This window comes from Gaeumannomyces tritici (assembly GCF_000145635.1).
Source record: "Gaeumannomyces tritici R3-111a-1 unplaced genomic scaffold supercont2.5, whole genome shotgun sequence".
NCBI classification, from domain to species: Eukaryota; Fungi; Ascomycota; class Sordariomycetes; order Magnaporthales; family Magnaporthaceae; genus Gaeumannomyces; species Gaeumannomyces tritici.
Genome location: NW_008804549.1, coordinates 4098714 through 4119229, shown reverse-complemented (window position 1 = coordinate 4119229; position 20516 = coordinate 4098714). Strand labels below are relative to the sequence as shown.

The 20516-nt window shown below is 59.3% G+C and overlaps 8 protein-coding genes across 8 annotated transcripts; 5 read left to right on the top strand and 3 right to left on the bottom strand.

The window, feature by feature from the left end:
- Window positions 1-29: 29 nt before the first annotated feature.
- On the top strand, window positions 30-1438 carry GGTG_10349 (hypothetical protein; the record flags this gene model as incomplete). The annotated part of the gene is made up of 6 exons (XM_009228222.1): window positions 30-137; window positions 225-234; window positions 375-488; window positions 550-636; window positions 736-1247; window positions 1325-1438. The coding sequence occupies 6 exons, from the start codon at window positions 30-32 to the stop codon at window positions 1436-1438; spliced, it is 945 nt and encodes a 314-aa protein (XP_009226486.1).
- A 587-nt stretch (window positions 1439-2025) lies between these two features.
- On the top strand, window positions 2026-3993 carry GGTG_10348 (YdiU domain-containing protein; the record flags this gene model as incomplete). The annotated part of the gene is made up of 1 exon (XM_009228221.1): window positions 2026-3993. One exon carries the CDS (start codon window positions 2026-2028, stop codon window positions 3991-3993), a length of 1968 nt encoding a protein of 655 aa, XP_009226485.1.
- An 8-nt stretch (window positions 3994-4001) lies between these two features.
- Window positions 4002-6099, bottom strand: GGTG_10347 (cat eye syndrome critical region protein 5). The gene is made up of 4 exons (XM_009228220.1): window positions 5998-6099; window positions 5482-5931; window positions 5103-5396; window positions 4002-5009 (listed from the first exon to the last, which is right to left on the bottom strand). Exons 2-4 carry the CDS (start codon window positions 5709-5711, stop codon window positions 4226-4228), a joined length of 1308 nt encoding a protein of 435 aa, XP_009226484.1. The 5' UTR covers window positions 5712-5931; window positions 5998-6099; the 3' UTR covers window positions 4002-4225.
- A 138-nt stretch (window positions 6100-6237) lies between these two features.
- Window positions 6238-8913, top strand: GGTG_10346 (BTB/POZ domain-containing protein 3). The gene is made up of 4 exons (XM_009228219.1): window positions 6238-6742; window positions 6814-6880; window positions 6955-6967; window positions 7040-8913. Exons 1-4 carry the CDS (start codon window positions 6521-6523, stop codon window positions 8679-8681), a joined length of 1944 nt encoding a protein of 647 aa, XP_009226483.1. The 5' UTR covers window positions 6238-6520; the 3' UTR covers window positions 8682-8913.
- An 18-nt stretch (window positions 8914-8931) lies between these two features.
- Window positions 8932-12680, top strand: GGTG_10345 (choline kinase). Its single transcript, XM_009228218.1, has 3 exons — window positions 8932-9500; window positions 9964-11513; window positions 11580-12680. Exons 1-3 carry the CDS (start codon window positions 9401-9403, stop codon window positions 12501-12503), a joined length of 2574 nt encoding a protein of 857 aa, XP_009226482.1. The 5' UTR covers window positions 8932-9400; the 3' UTR covers window positions 12504-12680.
- Window positions 12450-13967, bottom strand: GGTG_10344 (hypothetical protein). Its single transcript, XM_009228217.1, has 2 exons — window positions 13585-13967; window positions 12450-13482 (listed from the first exon to the last, which is right to left on the bottom strand). The coding sequence occupies exons 1-2, from the start codon at window positions 13843-13845 to the stop codon at window positions 12844-12846; spliced, it is 900 nt and encodes a 299-aa protein (XP_009226481.1). The 5' UTR covers window positions 13846-13967; the 3' UTR covers window positions 12450-12843.
- A 126-nt stretch (window positions 13968-14093) lies between these two features.
- GGTG_10343 (hypothetical protein) lies at window positions 14094-16414 on the top strand. The gene is made up of 2 exons (XM_009228216.1): window positions 14094-15310; window positions 15388-16414. The coding sequence occupies exons 1-2, from the start codon at window positions 14326-14328 to the stop codon at window positions 16128-16130; spliced, it is 1728 nt and encodes a 575-aa protein (XP_009226480.1). The 5' UTR covers window positions 14094-14325; the 3' UTR covers window positions 16131-16414.
- A 285-nt stretch (window positions 16415-16699) lies between these two features.
- Window positions 16700-20507, bottom strand: GGTG_10342 (hypothetical protein). Its single transcript, XM_009228215.1, has 3 exons — window positions 20332-20507; window positions 18145-20194; window positions 16700-18039 (listed from the first exon to the last, which is right to left on the bottom strand). Exons 2-3 carry the CDS (start codon window positions 19496-19498, stop codon window positions 17732-17734), a joined length of 1662 nt encoding a protein of 553 aa, XP_009226479.1. The 5' UTR covers window positions 19499-20194; window positions 20332-20507; the 3' UTR covers window positions 16700-17731.
- Window positions 20508-20516: the final 9 nt, after the last annotated feature.

The window sequence follows — 20516 nt, the reverse complement described above, 5'->3', positions numbered from 1 at the left end:
CACCAGCGCAGTGCCTCAGCCAGACAATCATGAACTCCGAGACTGCCTCCGACAAGCCGGGTGCATCGGGCGAGTCCCCGAAGCAGCTAGGTTATCTTCCCTATCTCAAATTGAATGATGGTCACGAGATCCCCATGGTAAGTGTTCTGAAGATTCCTGAACCAGGTGGCCTGGCGGTGCTCGTTGTTGGTTCGAGCAGCTAACGTCAATTGTCTTTACTCTAGCTGGCATATGGTGTGTACCATCCAGACAGCGGACCTGCCGACGATCTGTCTGCCTGCCTCCCTAATCTGGGTCTCGAGGGCTCAGGGTCTATGGCACAGACCGACACCCCCTATCTGTCCCGGAACAAGACTGACTACTGCTGCAACTAGGACTGGGGACGGCGCGCGTCCGGGGCAAGGACGCCGATGGACCTTCAAAGGAAATCATTGAACTAATGAAGCTGGCACTTAAGCTCGGGTTCAATCACCTGGATGGTGCTGAACGTGGGTGCCCAGTGCCCGCATGTGCCTTCACACGAGCATAGACTGATTCGTCTTGAGACAGTATATCGGAACGAGGAGGAACTCGGGATTGCCATTAAAGAGTCTGGTGTGTCACGAGAGGCCATTTATGTTACGACGAAAGCCAGCTGTAAGTGCCACAAAGCCCGCCATGAGCGGGTTGGTGCCTGGAGCTATATACTGTCGATGCGAGGGACGCAGGGCTGATGGCAGCACTTGATTACAACAGGCCAGGGGGAAAGGTCGCTCGAGGAATCCTTCAGCGCATCTCTAAAGCGTCTTGATCTCGAATACGTCGACATGTACTTGCTGCACTACCCATTCTGGGCCAAGTCGCCCGCGGAGCTGCAAGCCAAATGGGTAGAGCTTGAGGCAATCAAGGCCAGCGGGCGGGTGAGATCGATCGGTGTGTCGAACTTTTTGATCGACCACCTTGAGACTATCCTCGCGACGGCTAAGATCCCACCTGCCATCAACCAGATCGAACTGCATCCTTGGCTCCCCCGCACCGAGCTCCTAGCATACCTCCGCGAGAAGAACATCGCTGTGTCGGCCTACGGGCCGCTCACGGCCGTCACAAAGGCAGCCAAGGGAGATGCGCTTGAGGAGGCGTATGCCGAGCTGGCCAAGAAATATGGGGTGAGCCCCAGCGAAATCGGTCTCCGTTGGTGCATTGACAGCGGCATTGTTGCCATCACCACCAGCTCCAACGAAGGACGGATGCGCCAGTATCAAACCAAGGTTGGTGGTTTCTCATGTGGTTTCTGTTTAATGTCGACACATCATATCGTGAACTTTGGAACTTACACACATTTTAGACACCGAGCTTCAAGCTCACACCCAAAGAAGTCGAGAAAATATCGCAGTTGGGAGCGAGAAACCATTACCGCGGGTTCTTCACCAACTATTTTGCAGAGGACGACCGGCGTTGAAAGGAATGAGTCGGTGGATAGCAAAGGAAGACCCAAATGATGGGCAAAATACATGAGCTCTTTTTGTGACGTATTTATGAACAAAACCCCCGCCGGGTCAAATATTTCGTGCTGCCAAGGGTCTCGAAATCGCCACTCTTTTTTTTTTTAAAAAAAAAGAAGAAAAAAAAGAAAGAAAAAAAACTTCACATTTTGGAGGCGAACATGCTTGAATCCGCTGGCCCTTTCCCCCTTGCTTACGAGTATGACATCCACTAGAGTCGAGTGAAACACCCAGTCTGAGCTGTGCCCCGCCCAGGTTTGGTGCCCATCACGAGTGAACTGACCCTCCTTTAATTCCACCTAGAACGGCCAAAGATGCGAATACTTCATCCAGAAGGGTAAAAATAAAACGCCATCCTGAGGACTTTGAAGAATCGCCAACTCCTCTCGCTGCGCTGTCTCTGCTGCTCATGCTCTGCCGTAACATTGGGCGAGTCCTGCTGCAGCGCTTGCCAAAGAACTTATCCCCAGCACACGTCCTGTCTGCGCGAGGCTGTGATACTCGCTTATCACCGCTGCGGCCCATCCTCCTGACCGCGGAGCCAATGACGACCACGCCGGAGCAATTGGGCGCTGAGCCCGAGCCGGCCGACGGCGGAGTAAGCCTGGCTGAACTCCCAAAGTCGTGGCGATTCACCGAGCGACTTCCAGCCGACCTGGCGTTCCCGACCCCGGCCGACTCGCACAAGACGCCACGCTCCGAGATCGGGCCGCGCATGGTCCGTGGCGCCCTCTACACGTGGGTCCGCCCCGAACCCCAGGAGGACCCGGAGCTGTTGGCCGTCTCTCCCGCGGCGATGCGGACCCTCGGCCTGCGCGCCTCCGAGGCCTCCACCGAGGACTTCCGCCAGACCGTGGTAGGCAACCGCCTCCACGGCTGGGACGACGGCGACGGCGCCCAGCCCCAAGGCTACCCCTGGGCCCAGTGCTACGGCGGCTTCCAGTTCGGCTCCTGGGCCGGCCAGCTGGGTGACGGCCGGGTCATCAGCCTCTTCGAGGCCACCAACCCGCGCACGGGCGAGCGCCACGAGGTGCAGCTCAAGGGCGCCGGACTGACCCCATATAGTCGCTTCGCCGACGGCAAGGCCGTGCTGCGCAGCAGCATCCGCGAGCTCGCCGCCAGCGAGGCCCTGCACGGCCTCGGCATCCCCACGACCCGCGCGCTTGCCCTGAGCCTGCTGCCGCACCAGCGCGCGCGCAGGGAGACGGTGGAGCCCGCCGCCATCGTCGTGCGCTTCGCCCAGAGCTGGATCCGCCTCGGCACCTTTGACCTCCTGCGCGCGCGCGGCGACCGCGCTCTGATCCGCCGCCTGGCCACCTACGTCGCAGAGGAAGTCCTCGGCGGCTGGGGCGCCCTCCCCGGACGCCTGACGGACCCGAGCAAAGCGGGAGAGCAGCCCGAGTCCACGTCGGCCCCGTGCAGGGGCGTCCCGGCCGCCGAGGTCGAGGGGCCGGACGGCACGGCCGAGAACAGGTTCTCGCGCATGTACCGCGAGGTGGTCCGGCGGAACGCCGAGACGGTGGCCTACTGGCAGGCCTACGGCTTCATGAACGGTGTGCTCAACACGGACAACACGTCCATCATGGGCCTCTCCATGGACTTTGGCCCCTTTGCCTTCCTCGACAACTTCGATCCCAGCTACACGCCCAACCACGACGACGCTTCCCTCAGGTACAGCTACAGGAACCAGCCCACCATCGTGTGGTGGTCGCTCGTCCGGCTCGGCGAGGCGCTGGGGGAGCTCATCGGGGCGGGCGCGCTCGTGGACGACCCGACCTTTGAGAAGGACGGGGTCAAGGACGAGGCCGCGGCGGAGCCTCTCGTGGCCCGCGCGGAGAAGATCATCGGCCAGATCGGCGAGGAGTACAGGGCGGTGTTCCTCGCAAAGTACAAGCGCCTGATGGCCGCCCGCCTGGGGCTTCGCTCGTACAAAGAGTCTGACTTTGATGGGCTGTTCTCCCCCTTGCTCGACACCCTGGAGGCACTCGAGCTCGACTTCAACCTCTTCTTCCGTCGCCTGAGTTCCGTCCCCGTGGCCGAGCTGGCCACCGAGGATGCCGCGCGAGAAAAGGCCGGCTTGTTCTTCTACAGCGAAGGCGTCACCGGCGTCGGCGGCGAGGAGGAAGGCCGAAAGCGACTCGGCAGCTGGCTTTGTAGCTGGCGGGACCGCATCAGCGATGACTGGGCCAATATCAAGGACGGCGTCTCCGGGCCCGTGGCCGGTCTGTCCGGATTCCGAGATGTGGAGAGGCAGGAGGCTATGAGGATGGTGAATCCCAACTTTGTTGCCCGCGGATGGGTGCTCGACGAGGTGATTCGGCGTGTCGAGAAGGATGGCGAGCGGGACGTTCTAAGGAGGCTCCTTCACATGACAGCCTACCCGTTTGCGTCCAGCTGGCATGGACGGACTTTCGATGGGAAGGTGTACCAGGGTGACGCGGAAGAGGAGAGGCGGTGGACGGAAAACGTCCCCAGGACGAAGAGGGCAATGCAATGTAGCTGCAGCTCATAAACAGGATATGGTGAGAGCATTTCTTCATCCGCGTATCTATTATATTGAGTACCTATATATCGATGAGGACTAGCGGTCTATGGTTCCGGGATCAGCCGCGAGAGGCCTGCCCGGAAACAAAATAAGATTTACAAACACGCAGACACAAGGAAGCATGCAAGGGATATACCGATACGCCTTCGTCGAGACATGCACGCCTGTGGGAAGCCCCGGAGCCTAAGTCCACGGGCTCTCAGAAGTCTGCCTTCCAACCTTCTCTCTGCAACGCCCAGCGCACAGCTGCAGCCACATCGTAAACGATGACTCGCGGCTGGTGCTTCATTTCGCCGCGGTCCGGGTGCCAAACTCCAGTTCGAACCAAGACCGAGCACCAGTCGGCACCCTCCTCGCTCTTGAACTCGTTGGCGCCCGCGATGTCGCTTTCCGGGTTGTCGCCGATCATATACACGCTCGATAGCCCGGCTTTACCGCCGTGACCCGCCCGACGTCGCACCTCCTCCCTATGCTTGGAAAGGACGCGCTCGGCATACGCATAAGTCTCCGCAAACGGCTTGCCGATGACGGTCCGGCGCAGCCTCCCCGCCTCGCCGCCACCCGTGACCTGGTCCCACACGCCCGCGACGGCGGCCTGGAACGCGCCCTGGCCGAACCGCGGCAGGTGGTACTTGGAGGACCAGAAGAGGTCCTTGTTGCTAAAGTAGAGGGCCGGCTGCCCGTCGCCCTGCCACCTAGTCCCGTTGATGGCCGAGTACGTTCCCAGGTAGCCCTGGCGGGAGAGGAGCAGGTCCATGATGAGCTGTATGTCGAGCGCCCAGTCGCGCGGGTCGTTGAACACAAACATGGCGTCGATCTTGAGCGCCTCCGCGTCGCTAGTCGCCCCCGGGCTGCCGTATATGGGCTTGGGGAGAGGCCGGGCCGTGGCCGCATACACGGACTCCATCAGAGGCTCAAAAGGCCAGACTGTCGGCTGGGCCATGAGAATATCGGCCGGGATAACTACGTTTTTGAACCCATATCTAGAACAGGAAAAAAAGGAGTTAGATAAATCGAAGAAACAAGTGATTGAGTAGGAGCTGTCCGTTCCGGTCTAGCGGAGCCAAGGAACTGACCGCTCAGCAATTTCTCGCGATTTGGCCGCGTTGGACCCCGTGACGAAAATGGTCTTATCTCGCAGGCTGTCATGCCCCTGCGCGAGCTCTTGGAACGGAGTGTGCGACTGCACAAAATTGTCCGTGGTCAGGTGGACCTTGAGCTTCTCGCTGAGGGTCGCAACGCGGTCTTTCTCATGCTCACCCCCGCCGTTGGTAAGAAGTATATATGGAATATGGTTTTTGTTCAGGTAGCCCAGCGCCTCAGACGCACCCGGGATGGGACTGGACTCGTGGAGCAAAACGCCATCGATGCTGAAGGGGCCGTGTCAGTGACGATGCAGCTGGTACTACGGAGGGTTCGAGAGAGGGGGCAGGTACGTGGAAGTGTCCAACATACTCGAATGCGAAGGCAAAAGGTGGAGCTACCAGCTCGCCGACAGGCCGTGGTGTTGGTCCTCCATGCCGCGTGGAGGCGAAGCTCCTCGGGCATGACAGCGCCAACCTCCGTTTCAGGGGTACATAGCTCAGTGCAGCGGCTTTGGGAAACCGCAAGAGCGCTCCCGTATTGGTTTGTAGTGTGCGCCGAACACCAGGTACGTGCTGGACACCCTGCCGCAGGCCAGCCATCGGCAGGGACCGGCGAGCGATAACTCCCAGAGCCTCTATTGTGAGGCGAGAGGGATAGAAGTGCGAATCCGTGTCTATACGTTCGTTTCTGGTGCTGAAAAGAAGCAAATGTGTTCGGGCTCTACGCGACCGTTTTGCGCGCGCCGCCCGGTGAGCTCCTTGAGCAGGAGTAAGCGGTCGGTCTGGGTAATAGCGGCTGCAAACAAAAATAGCTCAGTCACTGGGCGTGGGTGTGAGTTTGGGGCAACTGTTCCTGGCATAGATGGAGACTGGTGGGGTCACTCACTCAAATGTGATGCACGTGATGGGAACTGAACATGTCGCAATCACTCAAAAAAGTACCGACCTATTTAGGTAGGTACCTAATGTGATAGACTGGGAGCTAGAGATAGATAGAGTACCTAGACATGTCAAGTGTAATTAATAGCGAAGTAATGGCCGCGCGAATAAGGAGGAGAGATCAAGGCAAGATCCCATCCACGTTGAGGAGCTGAGTTGTTCCGCGCCCCCACTTTCCAGCATCATCTCAGCCCCCACTTGACGACGACGATCGAGTGCAGACATCTGCTGCGCAAGGGCGGGCGAAAGGGCAGCTTGGGTTTCCGAGTCGATAAGCTTCCCCTTCTTCCTATAATCACATTTTTCATCTATGTAGACATCTCACCACATCCGATCCCCTGCTAGGCTGTTTGGTACCCCTCTCACCACTGCCTTCCTCCTTACTTGGTCCCATCCAGGCCAGCAGCCATCTTCCGCCGTGCAACTTTATTACCAGTCCATCTCTTCTACTATAATCTCTGCACCATAGAATGGTGGTCCCCAAGCATGAACTCGAGGCTAAGCTGAGGGAGGAGAGCAGTCTCGTCAGGAGCGGGCTCCTCCGCGAGGAGAACCCACTGGACCTGAGTGGCGCCTTCAGTGACTTCCTCGAGGCCTGTCGGCGTGGCGACCTGAAAACATGCCAGGAGTTACTCTCCGCCGGTGTCAATATCAATGGAAGAGACGCCTTCGATTACACACCGTTGATCTTGGTAGGGGCTCCATAAGTTTGCCGTCTGCTCAAACCAGGAGATGCGGTGAACCGGGCTGATTTCGCTCCCAGGCAAGCTTATGTGGCCACTTTGACCTCGTAAGGTTTTTGCTCGAGTCTGGCGCCACAGCTGAAAGGAGTATGTTGCGCAATCACTGCCTGGCCCCAACAGCAGGCCATATCAGAACACATGCTAAAGTTGTGGCTGCATAGACACATTCCAGGGGTATGTTGTACACTCCCTGGTCCAACCAGAAAGCTGTGTCAGGCTGCATACTAAGCAAGTTGTGATTACCAGCGAACGTGCGGTTTACAATGCCCTGAATGACAAGATCAGAAAGCTACTGATACAGTATGACTATTCCAAGTCGACTGACCCTTTGCAGCCCTGGTCATCCCACATCACCTCCTTGCTCTCGTTGACGACACCGCAGACGTCAGACATCACACTTTCGGGGGGTGATGGCCTTGTGCCAACCGTCGCTTTTGAGCTCCACAAGTTTCTCCTGGCCGCCAGAACTCCATACTTTGCGAAGAAGCTGGCCGACGCGCCGGGGACCGAGACTTGGAAACTCCCAAACTCACCCCCAGTCGAGGCTACACGTGCTGTAATCCGTTATCTCTACCTCGACGAGCTGTCTAGTGATTTTGCAAGCTCTGGTGCCGGTGGTGTCACAGAGGAAGACATTTTCAAGGGTATCGACAAGATCAGTCGATCACTCGAGGTCGGGCACATCTGGGACGCCGTGATGGCCTCGAGCAATCGCCGTCTAGCCCGCCAGAGATACCAGGACGAGGTGCGACGAGCTCAGGAACAAGTCGAATCATTTTTCCGCGATAATGTTATCGCAAAGAAGATCTTTGCCGATTCGCGGGCGGCCCAGGACGTTAAATGGTCCCGCGACAACTCCACATATGCCGACTGCCTGCTCCAGGCCGATGAAAGCGAATCAGAGGGTGGCGATCTGGATACCGCCGGGGCTAACGGAGCGAGTGTCCTCACGCCAGGAAGCCACGAGGCCAGGCCGCGCAGGGCAACTTTGTACCCCGTGCACAAGGCGATGCTGATACGCAGCCCCTACTTCCAAACAATGTTCGCTGGGCCTTTCCTCGAGGCGCAGAGCACGGAGCACCTACGCGTCGTCCGAGTCGACTGTGTGCCCGAAGTCCTGGAAGTTGTGCTGTCGTTCCTGTACACAGAGAGGGCGGACTGCAGTCTCGAACTGGCTCTCGACCTGCTCTACACCGCCGACATGTTGCTTCTTGACAAGCTAAAGTCGAGGGCCGTAGCACTTATCAGCGCTCTGGGGAGCGGCAACAGCAGCTCGGTGGCCGAGAAACCGACGCAAAACGCGCCCGCTAAAGCAGAGACGGCCGAGGCAGAGCCCATCAACATTTACGACGTCATCCGCGCGGCCTGGGACCTCAGGGTCCAGAGGCTTGAGGAGTTTGCGGCTCGGTACATCAGTGCGCGCCTGGAGCATTACATCGACAAACCAGAGTTTGCCGAGATGATCCAGGAGAGTGCCTCGAGGATCAAAAACCGCGAGGACACGGACACGATCGAACTTCTTGACGACATCCGGTTTTACTTGTCTGAAAGATTCCGTCTGCGGTTCGAGGACACGGGATGGGACGAGATGATGAAGGAGGACCAGCCGCTTGGTGGTGACCACATCCCCGTCGACGGCGACACACCTGGGGAGACGACATTGCCGGAAGGTGCCCAGACTGTGACGGTCTCTGCATTGAACCCAACCGGTGCTTCCAACGTCATCAAAGGGGCGCCAACACAGCAGCGCGTGCCGCCGCCTTCTAGTTGGATCAGCACTTTGGCCGGAACCCTAGTCGAGGATGAGTTCGAGGCAGACGCAGCCAACTATCAAATACTGCTGCAAAAGATTGACGACATGCTGGATCGCCTGGAGTTGGACGCTTGATATTTCTTTGATGTTATGTTACGGTTAGATACTTTCCTGGATTTTTAGAAATGTGGACTTATTTCCCTTTTATTTTTTCTCTCCTTCAATTGGCCGGAGGCAGATCCCGCAATCGAGCAATCAATCAAGGGGTGGGCAAAAGTGGGACTGACGTCACATGCACCAAATCACGCGCCGCGTTCGGTTGGCTTCCTGTCGCATGCTGGCAGGGGCAGTCGCTGCAGTCCAGAACGCAACGGCGAGCCCTGACCCCTGCAAACGTGGGAGGACCACAGAACCGGGTCGATTCGACTGCGACGTTTTCCTTTTTCCGGTCATTATGTGAGCTATCTCACGTATCACAACCGATAACCTGAAAACAGATCCAGGACTGATTTTGACAATGGGTCCTTAGCCTCCATCCTCGTTCCTCAGCCCCTCCCTCCTCCTCACATCCATACTGTGCTACTGCAACACAATTACCTACCACCTACCTCCTGCCCCTCTACTGAACCGATCAATTTTGCCACAACTTGCCTCACTCACATCCGTCAATCTAGACGACACATAGCCAAGAAATCACACTAGCGATCGCAGTATCCCTTATCCTCTTTGGCTCCTGGTGCCTCAACAAATCTCGCTTCTTCGACGAACGCCCTGAACAGTTGTCTGTGGCACGCGGGTTTCGTCCGATCAAGGAAACACGTCACGCGCTATCACCCAACAACCGCTTGCACGCCATGTCAACCCCAACGTCGCCGGCGGTGGCACAGCCGAGGAAGTCTGCGCTCAAGAACGATGACGACCCTGAAAGATCGCCCTTGAGCGGAGCTGTCAAAGGTTTGTCCTGTCTGCCTTTATCTGGACCCTTGGTCCGCTCCGTATCGCCCTTCCGCCCGTTTCGTTCAATCTCGCGCCCTCGTGGCCTAATCGAAGCCTAGCCACGGATCCCACACGCCGCAGCCAGACAAGCGAGGCTGGTACGTATAGGGGTGCTGCTGCCTGGGGGCTCCCGTGTATTTTCCCACACCGAGTGGTGCATGTGGTAGCCCAGCCGAACTTCCAGCTGCTGCCTCCCTAAACAGGAAAACGGCGCCACACTTTGTTAGTGCGTAAACGCAGTCACACGACCAGTTGGTGCGCAAGCGGTGGGATTCCGGCCTGTTCACTATTAGACCGCTGCAGATCCTTAGCACTGCATCCATCTTATCCTGCTATATATCCACTGCAACGCCCGGGGCTCGCCTGTTTTGAGAGCCGCCAACCTGCCCTTTGCTGACCAGCACACCCTCCTTGCTCCTAGCTGTTCAAATTGCCGAACCGGAGGCCATGTCGCAGCCGGTGGCCCAGTCCCCGGAAGATGGGTCGGGCAGGAAGCAACACACGGCCGGGCGGACGAGAAGACTGAGTGGCCGTCTGCCTGCAACCTCCCCCCGTCTGCCTGCAACATCCCCGCGGACCTCGTTCAACAATGCCGGTGTCGAGATTCCCAACAGCACCGCGAGCTCTACCGCATCTCCGATCCAAACACCCGACGAAGCAAGCCGTCATGGAAGTCAGCCACAGCAAAGCCACCACTCTCACCACGGTCACAATCATCACCACCACCATGGTCACCGCATTGACAGGGCCAGCCAAAAGTTGATCTCGCAGGTGGCCGAGTGGCTACAAAGCGAGAAGGACAAAAAGGCAGCCAAGAAGAAGAAGAGGGCTACCGGGCGCCGCAAGTCCAAGTCTCCTCCTAGCAAGGCTAGCGGGGACAGCGCATCGACCAAGCCCGTGCTGAGTCGTCGGCCGAGGTCGGGCTCTATTGACTCTCAGTCCAGTGAGGTCTCGCTAGACCGCTTGCAGCGCATCGTTGATGAGAGCATGTCCGCTCTGGGGCTCGACCCGATTGACGTGACATCTGGGCAGCAGCGACCGGGCAGGAAACAGTCTGGGCGCTTCAAGAAGAGCAGGTCGTCTCTCCAGCTCTACCGAGCTGCCTCCTCGGATACGGACTATGTCGATGGCGATGTTTTAGTCCCTAGCTGTGAGGCCGTCTTAGACAACTCAAAGACGCTGAGCTATTCAGGCGGCAAGCCGGGATCCGCCTCGGAGCCGATGACCCCAGTCGTTGCCGGGTCGGCGCCGTCGAAACGCGAGGAGAGCAAACACGCCTGGCTTGTTTTCAAGAGCGAGATCATCCGGTTGGCGCACACCCTGAGGCTCAAGGGCTGGCGGCGCGTGCCGCTAGAAAGCGGCGACCAGGTTGGCGTCGAGAGACTCAGCGGCGCCCTGACCAACGCCGTTTATGTTGTCTCCCCGCCCGCTGACGTTGTGGCGGCGGCAGCAGTCGAGGGGCGTAAAGTGCCGCCCAAGCTGCTACTGCGCATTTACGGTCCCAACGTCGAGCAGCTGATTGACCGAGAGAAGGAGCTTTCGGTGCTCCAGCGGCTGGCGCGCAAGAAGATTGGCCCCCGACTGCTAGGAACCTTCACCAATGGCCGGTTTGAGCAGTACCTCAACGCTACCGCTCTGACGCCCCCGAACCTGCGTGAGCCCGAGACATCGCGCATGATTGCCAAGCGTATGCGCGAACTCCACGACGGCATTGACCTGTTGGAACAGGAGCTTGGCGACGGGCCCAACGTGTGGGTCAACTGGGACAACTGGCTCGACACCGTCGAGAGGACAGTCATGTTTTTGGACCACAAGGTCATAGCCGGTGGGGACGCGGCTCAGACGGGATTCGTGTGCGGTGTCGAGTGGTCCGTCTTTAGGGGCCTCGTTGATCGGTACCGAAAGCACCTCAACGAATACTACGGTCAGCCCAAAAAGATTCGTGAGAAGCTTGTGTTTGCGCACAATGACGTAAGTGATAGGCACTTCCGTATTCCTTTATCAACTCATCGGTCAGGGCTAACTGACACGGCGCAGACGCAATATGGAAACATTCTCCGCGTCCGGCCCGACGACGAAAAGTCTCCGCTGCTGCAACCGGCCAATGAGCACAAACAGTTGGTAGTGATCGACTTTGAGTACGCGGCTGCGAACCTGCCCGGACTTGAGTTCGCCAACCACTTCACCGAATGGGCGTACAACTATCACGACGCCGTGGCGTCTTTCGCCTGCAACACCGCCATGTACCCAACGCTAGAGCAACAGCGGCGTTTCGTGCGCGCCTACGTAGACCACAAAGGCGGAGCGTCATCGTCGCGCGTGACCACCCCCGTGGTAGGTCCTGCGTCGACGCCGCCGGTTATGCTGAGCGCGCTGCAGCACTCGAATGCCTCGTCTAGCTCGATAGTTGAGTTCATGCTCGACGCTAGGGTGCCCCCTGGCGGTTGGAAGGAGGAGGAGAAGCGCCGCGAGGAGGCCGCCGAGGCGCAAGTGAACGCGCTACTCGAAGAGGCGCGCCTATGGAGGCCGGCCAACAGTGCCCAGTGGGTCGCTTGGGGCATCGTGCAGGCGAAGCTGCCCGACTTGGCCGAAGAGATCGCGCGGGAAAAGAAGGAGAAGGAGAAGGAAGAGGCCAAGACGCAGGGGGATGCGGACGCGCAAAATGGAACCGCAGTCGCCAGCAGCGGGGCCACCGACGTCGCTTCTCCTGCCGCCGAAGCTGCGGCCACCTCGGCATCGGGTGGAGAAGGCGCCAGCGTTACCGAGGCTGCGGCTGCCGAAGTTGCAAGTGCAGTCGCGGCACGAGAGGAGGACTCGGGCGAGGGTGACGAGTTCGATTACCTCGCCTACACCCGTGACCGTGCTCTCTTCTTTCTGGGTGACTGCGTTCTGATGGGGCTCGTGAAGCTGGAGGACCTTCCCGAGGGGCTGAGAACGCAGCTGAAGCTTGTGGATTATTAACATGTCGGACAGTCTGCATCGCCTTTGCTCTTGGCACATGGACTGTACACTTTCTGGACCATGGACATTAGACAGAGTGTTTAGCAGCAAATACAGCAGAGATATTGGTACATGGATATTTGGAGAGAATAGGTATATATACAGTATACACCCCCTTAAAAGGATGTGCAGGGGCGCTCGTAAATGCTCTATTTTTGGTTGGCCATTTGCTGCATGGTCCAAGACGCAAGCGCCCTTATATAGCTGTGATGATAGGCTTGCTTCCATATCTTTTTTTTCTTTTGGATTCCCTCTGTCGCATTGGGATCGATTCGCGCATGCTCACATCGAAGCGGGGCACTCATGATCTGAGCTCACCCTTGTACTCCTTGATGTGATCGACAATTATCTTGGCGGCCTGCTCGGGCGAGTGCTGCCTCCCGAGGGCCTCGACAAAGTCACCCTGAGGATCCATCAGGTAAAAGTATATGCTATGGTCCACCAGGTAGTCCTGGCCGGGCTTGACGTCGGTGGGGGTGCTGAAGTAGACACGGTAGGCCTTGCACATGGCCTTGATCTGGTCGTAGGTGCCCGTCAGGCCGACGAAGCCCTCGTGGAACTCGGCCAGGTAATCCTTGAGGACCTTGGGAGTGTCGCGGGCCGGGTCGCAGGTGACGAAGACGGGAACGAGGGCGCCGGGCTTGGCAGCCTGGACCAAGTCGAACATGGCGGCCATCTTGTCCAGCTCCTCGGGGCAGATGTCCGGGCAGTGCGAGAAGCCAAAGTATACGAGCGAGTAGCGGCCGCGCAGGTCGGCCGAGGAGAAGGGCCGGCCGTGCTGGTCGATCAGAGAGAAGTCGCCGCCGATCTTGGGCTTGCCGATGCCCTTGGTCGATTCAGCGATGCGCTTCTTGCGCATGCGTTCCTTCTCGTGGTCAAAGTACCAGACCAGACCGCCGGCGGTGACGACGAAGAGAAGGCCTGCCTTCCAGGAGAAAGGCTGTTTGGTTGGCTGCGCGTCAGCTTGATGGCCCGCTAGAGTATGCGCCCGGGGAGCGCGAACGGGGGGGAGCAAGGGGAAGCGTGGTGGGTTTCAAATTACCCCGCTGCGATATCTGCTCTTGGCCTCCTCGACCGTCTTAAACCCCCTCCTCTCGCCGGCAGGTTGCCTCAGCTGGGGCGCAAGTCTGGCGGGCGTAAGGGCGGGACGGCGGGGGGAGGCGGCGCCGAGGCGGCTGCCGGACCGTGCGGAGCTAGTCGTCGCGGCGGAGGAGGCTAGGCGGCGGAGCTGCTGTCTCGAGCCATTGAGGAGCAGCGAGTCCAGGCCGGACCGTAAGGGCAGGGTTCTAAGTGAGCGGCTCATTAGTTTCGTGTTTGCAGTGCTTCCTCTGGGGTGTCCGGGTCCGGTGTCTGCAGTTGACGGGTCGAATCCGGTTTGGCGAGAAGCTCGAGCTGCGACGACGAGTGAAAACGATGATGGAAAAAATGAGCCCCAAGACGTCACACTACTTGGATGCGGAACGGAGCTATGACTAAGTGTGGGTGGGGCTGTGTCCACACAGACGACGAAGATCGGAACGAGGGCAGGGTGTCAGGGGATGCAGGAGCCATGCATACAACTGCCCAATCTGCCCCCAAGGGATGGTCAAGGAACGGCCAGGCATTTTACGTTGCTACTTCTGGGCGGACGCCTTGGTGGGAGGGTGTTTTGGTGTTTGAATAGCTGCAACACTTTGATGCTTCACAAGCTGCTGTAGTTCTCATCTGGCTCCAGCGGCTTCCCATGTCCTTTTTAGATGCGTATTTCTCGCCACAGCAGACGGGAGGTTGAATCGAGGACGCAATGGCAACAACAGAGGCGAAAGCAGGCGGCGGTGCGCCTGCGGATGCAAACAAGGCGGCCGCAACCGCCAGCCCTAACCTTCCAGATGAAGGCGCACCTGGCCCCAGCGTTGGGGCAGGTGGCGAGCCAACCGCAAGTGCCGACGACGCAGCAAACGCGGCTGCTGAGCAAACACTGCCGCTGCCCTCTAGCGCGGGCGGCGACCGCACCACGTCCTCGACAGTAACAGCAACAGCAACATCAGCAGTGCTCCCAGCAGCAGCCATGCCGCCGTCTGCCGCAAAAAAGAAAAAGAAGGGCACCGCCACCACCGTCAAGGCCCCGAAGCGCGCTGCCCCCAAGGGACCAAAGAGCGCCAAGAAAGGCGCCTCCGGGCCCAGGGCTGGCGGTAAGAAGCCCAAGGCCAAGAAGGAGACGGACGGCGATGGCAGCGGCTCGGGCGAGTCCGATAGCGGCTCCGACGACGACTCCGAGTCGGACCACGGCCCGTATTGCCTGTGCCGTGGCCCAGACGACCACCGCTGGATGATCTCGTGTGAGGCCTGCGAGGACTGGTTCCACGGCGAGTGCGTCAACGTCACAAAGGACATCGGCGAGACCCTAATCCAGGCCTACATCTGCCCAAACTGTACCGTCAACAAGCCCGCCGACGGCCGCGCCCGTCTCGTCACCCGCTACAAGAAGACGTGCGCCCTCAAGGGGTGCCGCCAGCCCGCCCGCGTCATCGACCCCAAGGCCCCCAAGGCCGCTGCCGCCCAGCAGAAGCAGAGTGGCCCCGCGGTGCCCCACAGCGTCTTCTGCTCCCAGGAGCACTGCAACGTCTGGTGGGAGCAGCTGGTCAGCACCCTCCCCAGGAGCGAGGGCGCCGACGGCAGGGGGCTCACCCAGTCCGAGTTCATGTCCCTGCTCACCAGCTCTGGCAACCGCAGGCCTTCAAGTGGTGATACGCCTGGGAATGGCTGGTTTGTTGGGCAGAAGCCGTTTGGTGAGACTCTCTACCTCAACCAAGTGTATATGCCATCTTCTGACATGTGCGGCAAATGCTGCTCCTGCCCTGCACAGACGTGACTGCAGACTTCTGGGACACGCATGACCCCAAGGACGTCTTGACCACAGAGGAGGCCGACCTCCTTGCCCGATCGTCGGCCGAACGCCGCGGCTTGGCCGAGGAGGTGGTTTTGTGCCGCAAGATGCTTCAGCTCATGGAGATTGCAGCTGCCCAGCGCCGCGATGCCATCACCTCGGGGCGCCTCGAATCCGACGGCTGCGGCTACGACACCGCTATCGACACGGTTGGCGTGCAGGCCCAGTTCGCTGCCTTCCTCCGCTCGCCCGCCGGCGAGGTGGCCTTCAAGACCGGCAAGCTCGAAAGCGGCCCTTACGTGCCGCCTCCCGTAGACGAGGATAATGGCAGCGAGGAGGCCGCGGCGGCTGCGGCCGCCAGCGCCCTGCTGGTCTCATCGTCCACCTCGTACCTGGGCCCCTGGGAGCACCCGGCCACGGTGACCAAGACGTACATGTGCGAGCGGCGCCGGTGCAAGCCGCACACTAACTGGTACGCCATACACACGCGCCACGTGCACTTCCTGCTCAAGGAGCTCGCCGCCGAGGCGAAGGTCAAGCTGGACATGGAGACGCGCGTGCGCAAGAACGCGGCCGTGCGCTTCTATCGCAGGCGGGTCGAGCCGAGCTCCGTCACCCGTCTCGACAGCGACGACGGCGAGGATGACAGCGATGGCAGGACCGAGGGTAAAGACGGCCAGGGCAAGGACAAAGGAAAGGATGAGGACATGGTGGATCAGTAGGATCGACCGGGATGGCGGGGCGCGGTAATCCGCAGATACATTAGTGTCCTGACTTGGCATCCAAGGCTCGCGGGCGCCCTTCAAAAGCTTCTGGATTTGCTCTCTAGGTGTTGGAGAATTCCATAGCGGCGGTTGGCAGTCATTACTTAGGGACGCATCCACGTTCATATTCTTTGACCGGTAAATACACACGCCCATTCATGTTGAATACAGGCTGATGATTTCCATCGGCACTTTTGAGCCTCCAAGGTTTGATAGCCCCAAGAAAAGAACTTTTGCCTAGACCGCAGCAGGTCTGGAGGTGTCGTGCGCTCAACGGTCAAGGCTTGCGATATGGAACCTACTGATATCCCACCCCAGACAGACTTTCAAAATGAGGACCGAAGTATGACGAGAGTACGAGCCAAGGCCAGAAGCATCCATGGCGAGCATTGCCCCCGAGGCTAAGCCCTGAGCTATGGGCATTGTCTCTGCTGAGGCTCCCAGGGGCCAAGAGAGAACGGAAATCACAGGGACAGGTCCCAGACATGTGTCCTCATGACAGCAAATCACACCACATTATGATGGCACGGATGTTCGAATCTTCCCTCAATTCCCAGACTATGCTAGACTTATGGTCAGAGGGGCAATTTCGATTCGTGTCGTGAGATATGCAGGTGGGTGATTTAAAAGAGCCCGGGAGAAACCCATTGCAAGGCAAATGCCAGAATAAGCGTGGATAAAATAAAACAACGGCTGTCTCCGTGTATCCTGTCACCAACCATGCAGCGCATGCCGCTGCCCGTCCTAAACCAGAAATCCCAAAAACGCGGCCATGCGCCGGCGACGAAGTTATGGAATAGAGGGTTGAGGCGGAAATCAAGAAAGGAAGAGGAACCGGCAGAAGCCGAGGGACAAGAGGAGAGCAACCGAAATAATGACACAGACGGATTTGTGCAAATCTCAACAAGTAGCATGAAAAACCAAAAGAAAATTATCATGGAAAAAGTCAAAAGGAAAAGAGAGAGAAAGTCATTAGATGCCAGTCAACTGCCCCTCTTTGCCCGCGATCATCAACGCCACGCCAGTGGAGGGAAAGAAAAATACTAGGTATGCAGCTTAAGAAACTTCCGGCTCCTTGGAAGCAAAGCCTCATCAGCTTCGGAGGCCAACGTCGAAAAAGAAAATCGAGGAAGTGAAAGACGAGGAGATTGGTCTGCCAAGCTAGGGGCGAATGGAAACAGACACCAGGCCTCCCTCTCCCCCAGGGCAGACAGGACCAAGGGATGTGTACCGCCGAGTAATTATGTCCGATCTTGTCCGTAGGGATTAGGGAGTGGGGGTGGGTCAGAAATATTAGCTAGCTAAAATGCCATATAGACATGGGGTGGCTGTGATGGAAGGAAACGAAATGGATGAGACAGCTAGAGCGGCTTTTGGAAGCCGAAAGGCTAAGGCAGTCGGCGACAGTCGGCAGGAAGATGACTGAACCTAGTCGCGCCACTGAGGAGCCATGAGCGGTTTGTTAAGTCGAGGGTTGCGTTGCCGGTTGAGCACGAGACGCGCATCCAGGGTGCATGGAGCCATGTGTGCTGCATTGTGCCGTCTCAGCCCGAGGCGAGTCACGGCCGGCTCACTTGACTGATACTTGCCGACGTCCGGCTGCGTTCATCCTCTTCTATGACGCTGAGGCGAGTCGGGTGACGATGACGAGGCACCGTCTCCCATCCAGGCGCTGCATAGTTCTGGTTGGTCTGATCCGGGCTCTGGATGTTCTGCTGTTCCAGAGCGCCAGCAGGGGTATCAGCCCACTGCTGTGCCTGCTGCTGCTGTTGGGGTTGCTGCATTGCAGTCTGCTGCTGAGGTGGATAGGCTGCCGTTGTGGCCGGAGGGACGCCGCCGGCGTGCGACAAAGGTGCTAGATAGTCCTCTGCGCCCGGGTCAGATTCACCCGCCGGAGAGCCGTCGCGAAAGGGGATCTTGTTCCCCATCGAGTCGCGAATGAAGCTGCCGTGGGCGTCAATTGCGTACTCACCTTCGCTGAAACCGCCCTCTGACCCTGCGCCGCCGTAGCTCGATTGCTCGTGGACTGTCACTGCGGGGCGCTGGTAGTAATCACCGCCGCCGTTGGTTGCCGGAACAGCGCCAGCGGAAGATGCTTGTCTGCTGGGGCTCTCGCCGTAGCCAGCGCCAGTGTAGTCGGGTTGTTGCTGCTGGGGCTGGTCGCGGGTGCTCGTATGGCGGGATGGTATCCCGTGCACCATAGAAACTACGTTCATTCCGGCAATGTGCGCGGGCTGGCCGGCTTGGAGCGCATTTATTGTCTCCCGCTCGAGCTCCTCACGGCGGCCAAGCTCCTCCCACGCCCGACGAGCCTCTTCCTTGGAGATGAGCAGCTCCTTGCGCATCTCGGCCAGTTGTCGCTGCGTCTTGGAGTTGGCGCGCTCGTGGTCGACAGCATCGCGGATAGCATCAGTGCGACCTCTACGCTCCTCCTCGAGCTGTGCAGCCAGCATCGCGTTGATCTCCTGGTTTCGCTCCAGTTCCGCTCGGGTGTCGAAGAACCAGCGCTGGAACTTGCGCTCCGAGCTGGCGCGCAGCCGCTGCAGCTCAACGACAGCGTGGAAAAGGTTGGCTCCCGCAGCCGACAAGTCCGTCACCTGCCGTGACAGCTGCTGGGACAGCGGATCACGGTCGATTTCGTCGGAATGTTGCTGCAGTCGCCGGATCCAGAAGCTTGTGAGACCCTCCCAGTGCGCCGACAAGGCCTCCCAGCGCTCAAATGCGTGGGGAAATGAGTTTCTTGGTCGTCCTGCGCCTCCCGAGGAAGACTCTCCGGCCGTGGCGCCCTGCACTCCCTCAGCTCCAGGCGGCCCGCTGGTCATGCCAGCTGTTGGGGGAGCACCCGAGAAGCTTGGGCCTGTAGTTTGTGCCGTCCTCGGAGGCCTAGACTGTGGAGCCTGGGGCGGCAGCGAGGACCCCTGCGCGTGATGCGCCTGGGCCTGGGCCTGGGCTTGCGCCTCGGCCGCTCGTCGTTGTCGACGCTGGACGGCCGGGTCCAGGGTTTGTGTAGGTATATCAGCAGCGCCAGCAGCGGAGTGAGCGGCAGCCCTGCGCTCCCGCTCCCGCTCCCGCTCGCGTTCTTTTTGAAGCTCCTGCTCTCTCTCCTCACGCTGCTGCTCCATCTCCAGTTTCGCAATCTGCTCCCTCTCCGCCCTCTGGCGAGCTTCGCGCTCCATGCGATCCCTCATAATCATGCGCGGTCCCCTGATCCCGGCAGGCGACCCTGTGGGCGCAGGCGGCGCCGCGATGGGGCGGGATGATTGAGTAGGCTGGCCATTGGACACGGGCGGAACGCCGGCGCCGCCTCCCCGCATAAGCTCTGCCATGGACGCGCTTTCCTCGTCCAAGTCCGGGGTAAAGGGGTTCGGCTGTCGCAGGGCTTCCTCCAGCGTCCAGAGGATGGCGCTATGAGTGTGCTTGGAGATACGGACAGCTGGGTGTGCGGTGGACTCCTGCTGCGCAGGATACGGAGGGAATCGGTGGCGAGGGAACTGTGTTGGGACGGTAGACTCCGCGTCGAGATCGTCGCTTAGATCCTGCGAGAGTTGCCTTCTCAGCTGGCGCGGCCGGGCAGAAGGCACGGCAAGCTCCGCCGGGGGCTCGAGTTCCTTGCCCTTGCCCTTGGAGACGGCGGCGAGAGGACTGCCGGCTGTTGCGACGAGAGCAACAGGGCTGATTCCCACAGACACAGCCTCGAGGTGGATCTGGCGTAGAGACGGTTGTTCGGGCCTAGGGCTCGGGGTGGCGTCAAACCTCGCGGTGCGCCGAAGCCCTCTGTGACCAGAAGACGGAGTAGATCTTGGGTCTCGCTCTTGAAGGTGTGGGGTGGGAGTGCGAGGAAGGGTGTACTGCTGACGCTGCTGTTCAGCGGTGATGTGGTGGTCGTAAGGTTCGTGACGGTCGTGACGTTGCGGTGCCGGCTCGGTCAGGTTGCGGGAGGTCACGTCCTCGGCACGCAGAGCTGGAATGGTCGACAAGTTGAAGCGTCACCACCAGGGTGGCGACGAAGAGCAGGAGGAAGACTTTTGGGGCGGGCGGTCAGCAGCTGGGTGCCGTGTGCGAAGGCAGCCGAGGCGTGGGTGACATTGGGGTGAGAAGGGTGGGCAGCAGGGAAAGTGCGAGGCGGGTGTGCAGATGTGGATCGGATTGGGTAACTCACATGGCTCGCAACGAGGTTATGAAGGGAGGATCGAGAGCAGAAAAAAGTCAAGGTGGGTAGGTGGTAGGTGGTGAAAGGTGGTGGTGCCGAGTCGTAGGAGCTTAGCTTGATTTTGAGTGGATATAGGTGCGCACGGAAATGGAGTGGTTGGCGCACGCGTAGAAATGGGGAGGCTGGGGGGGGGG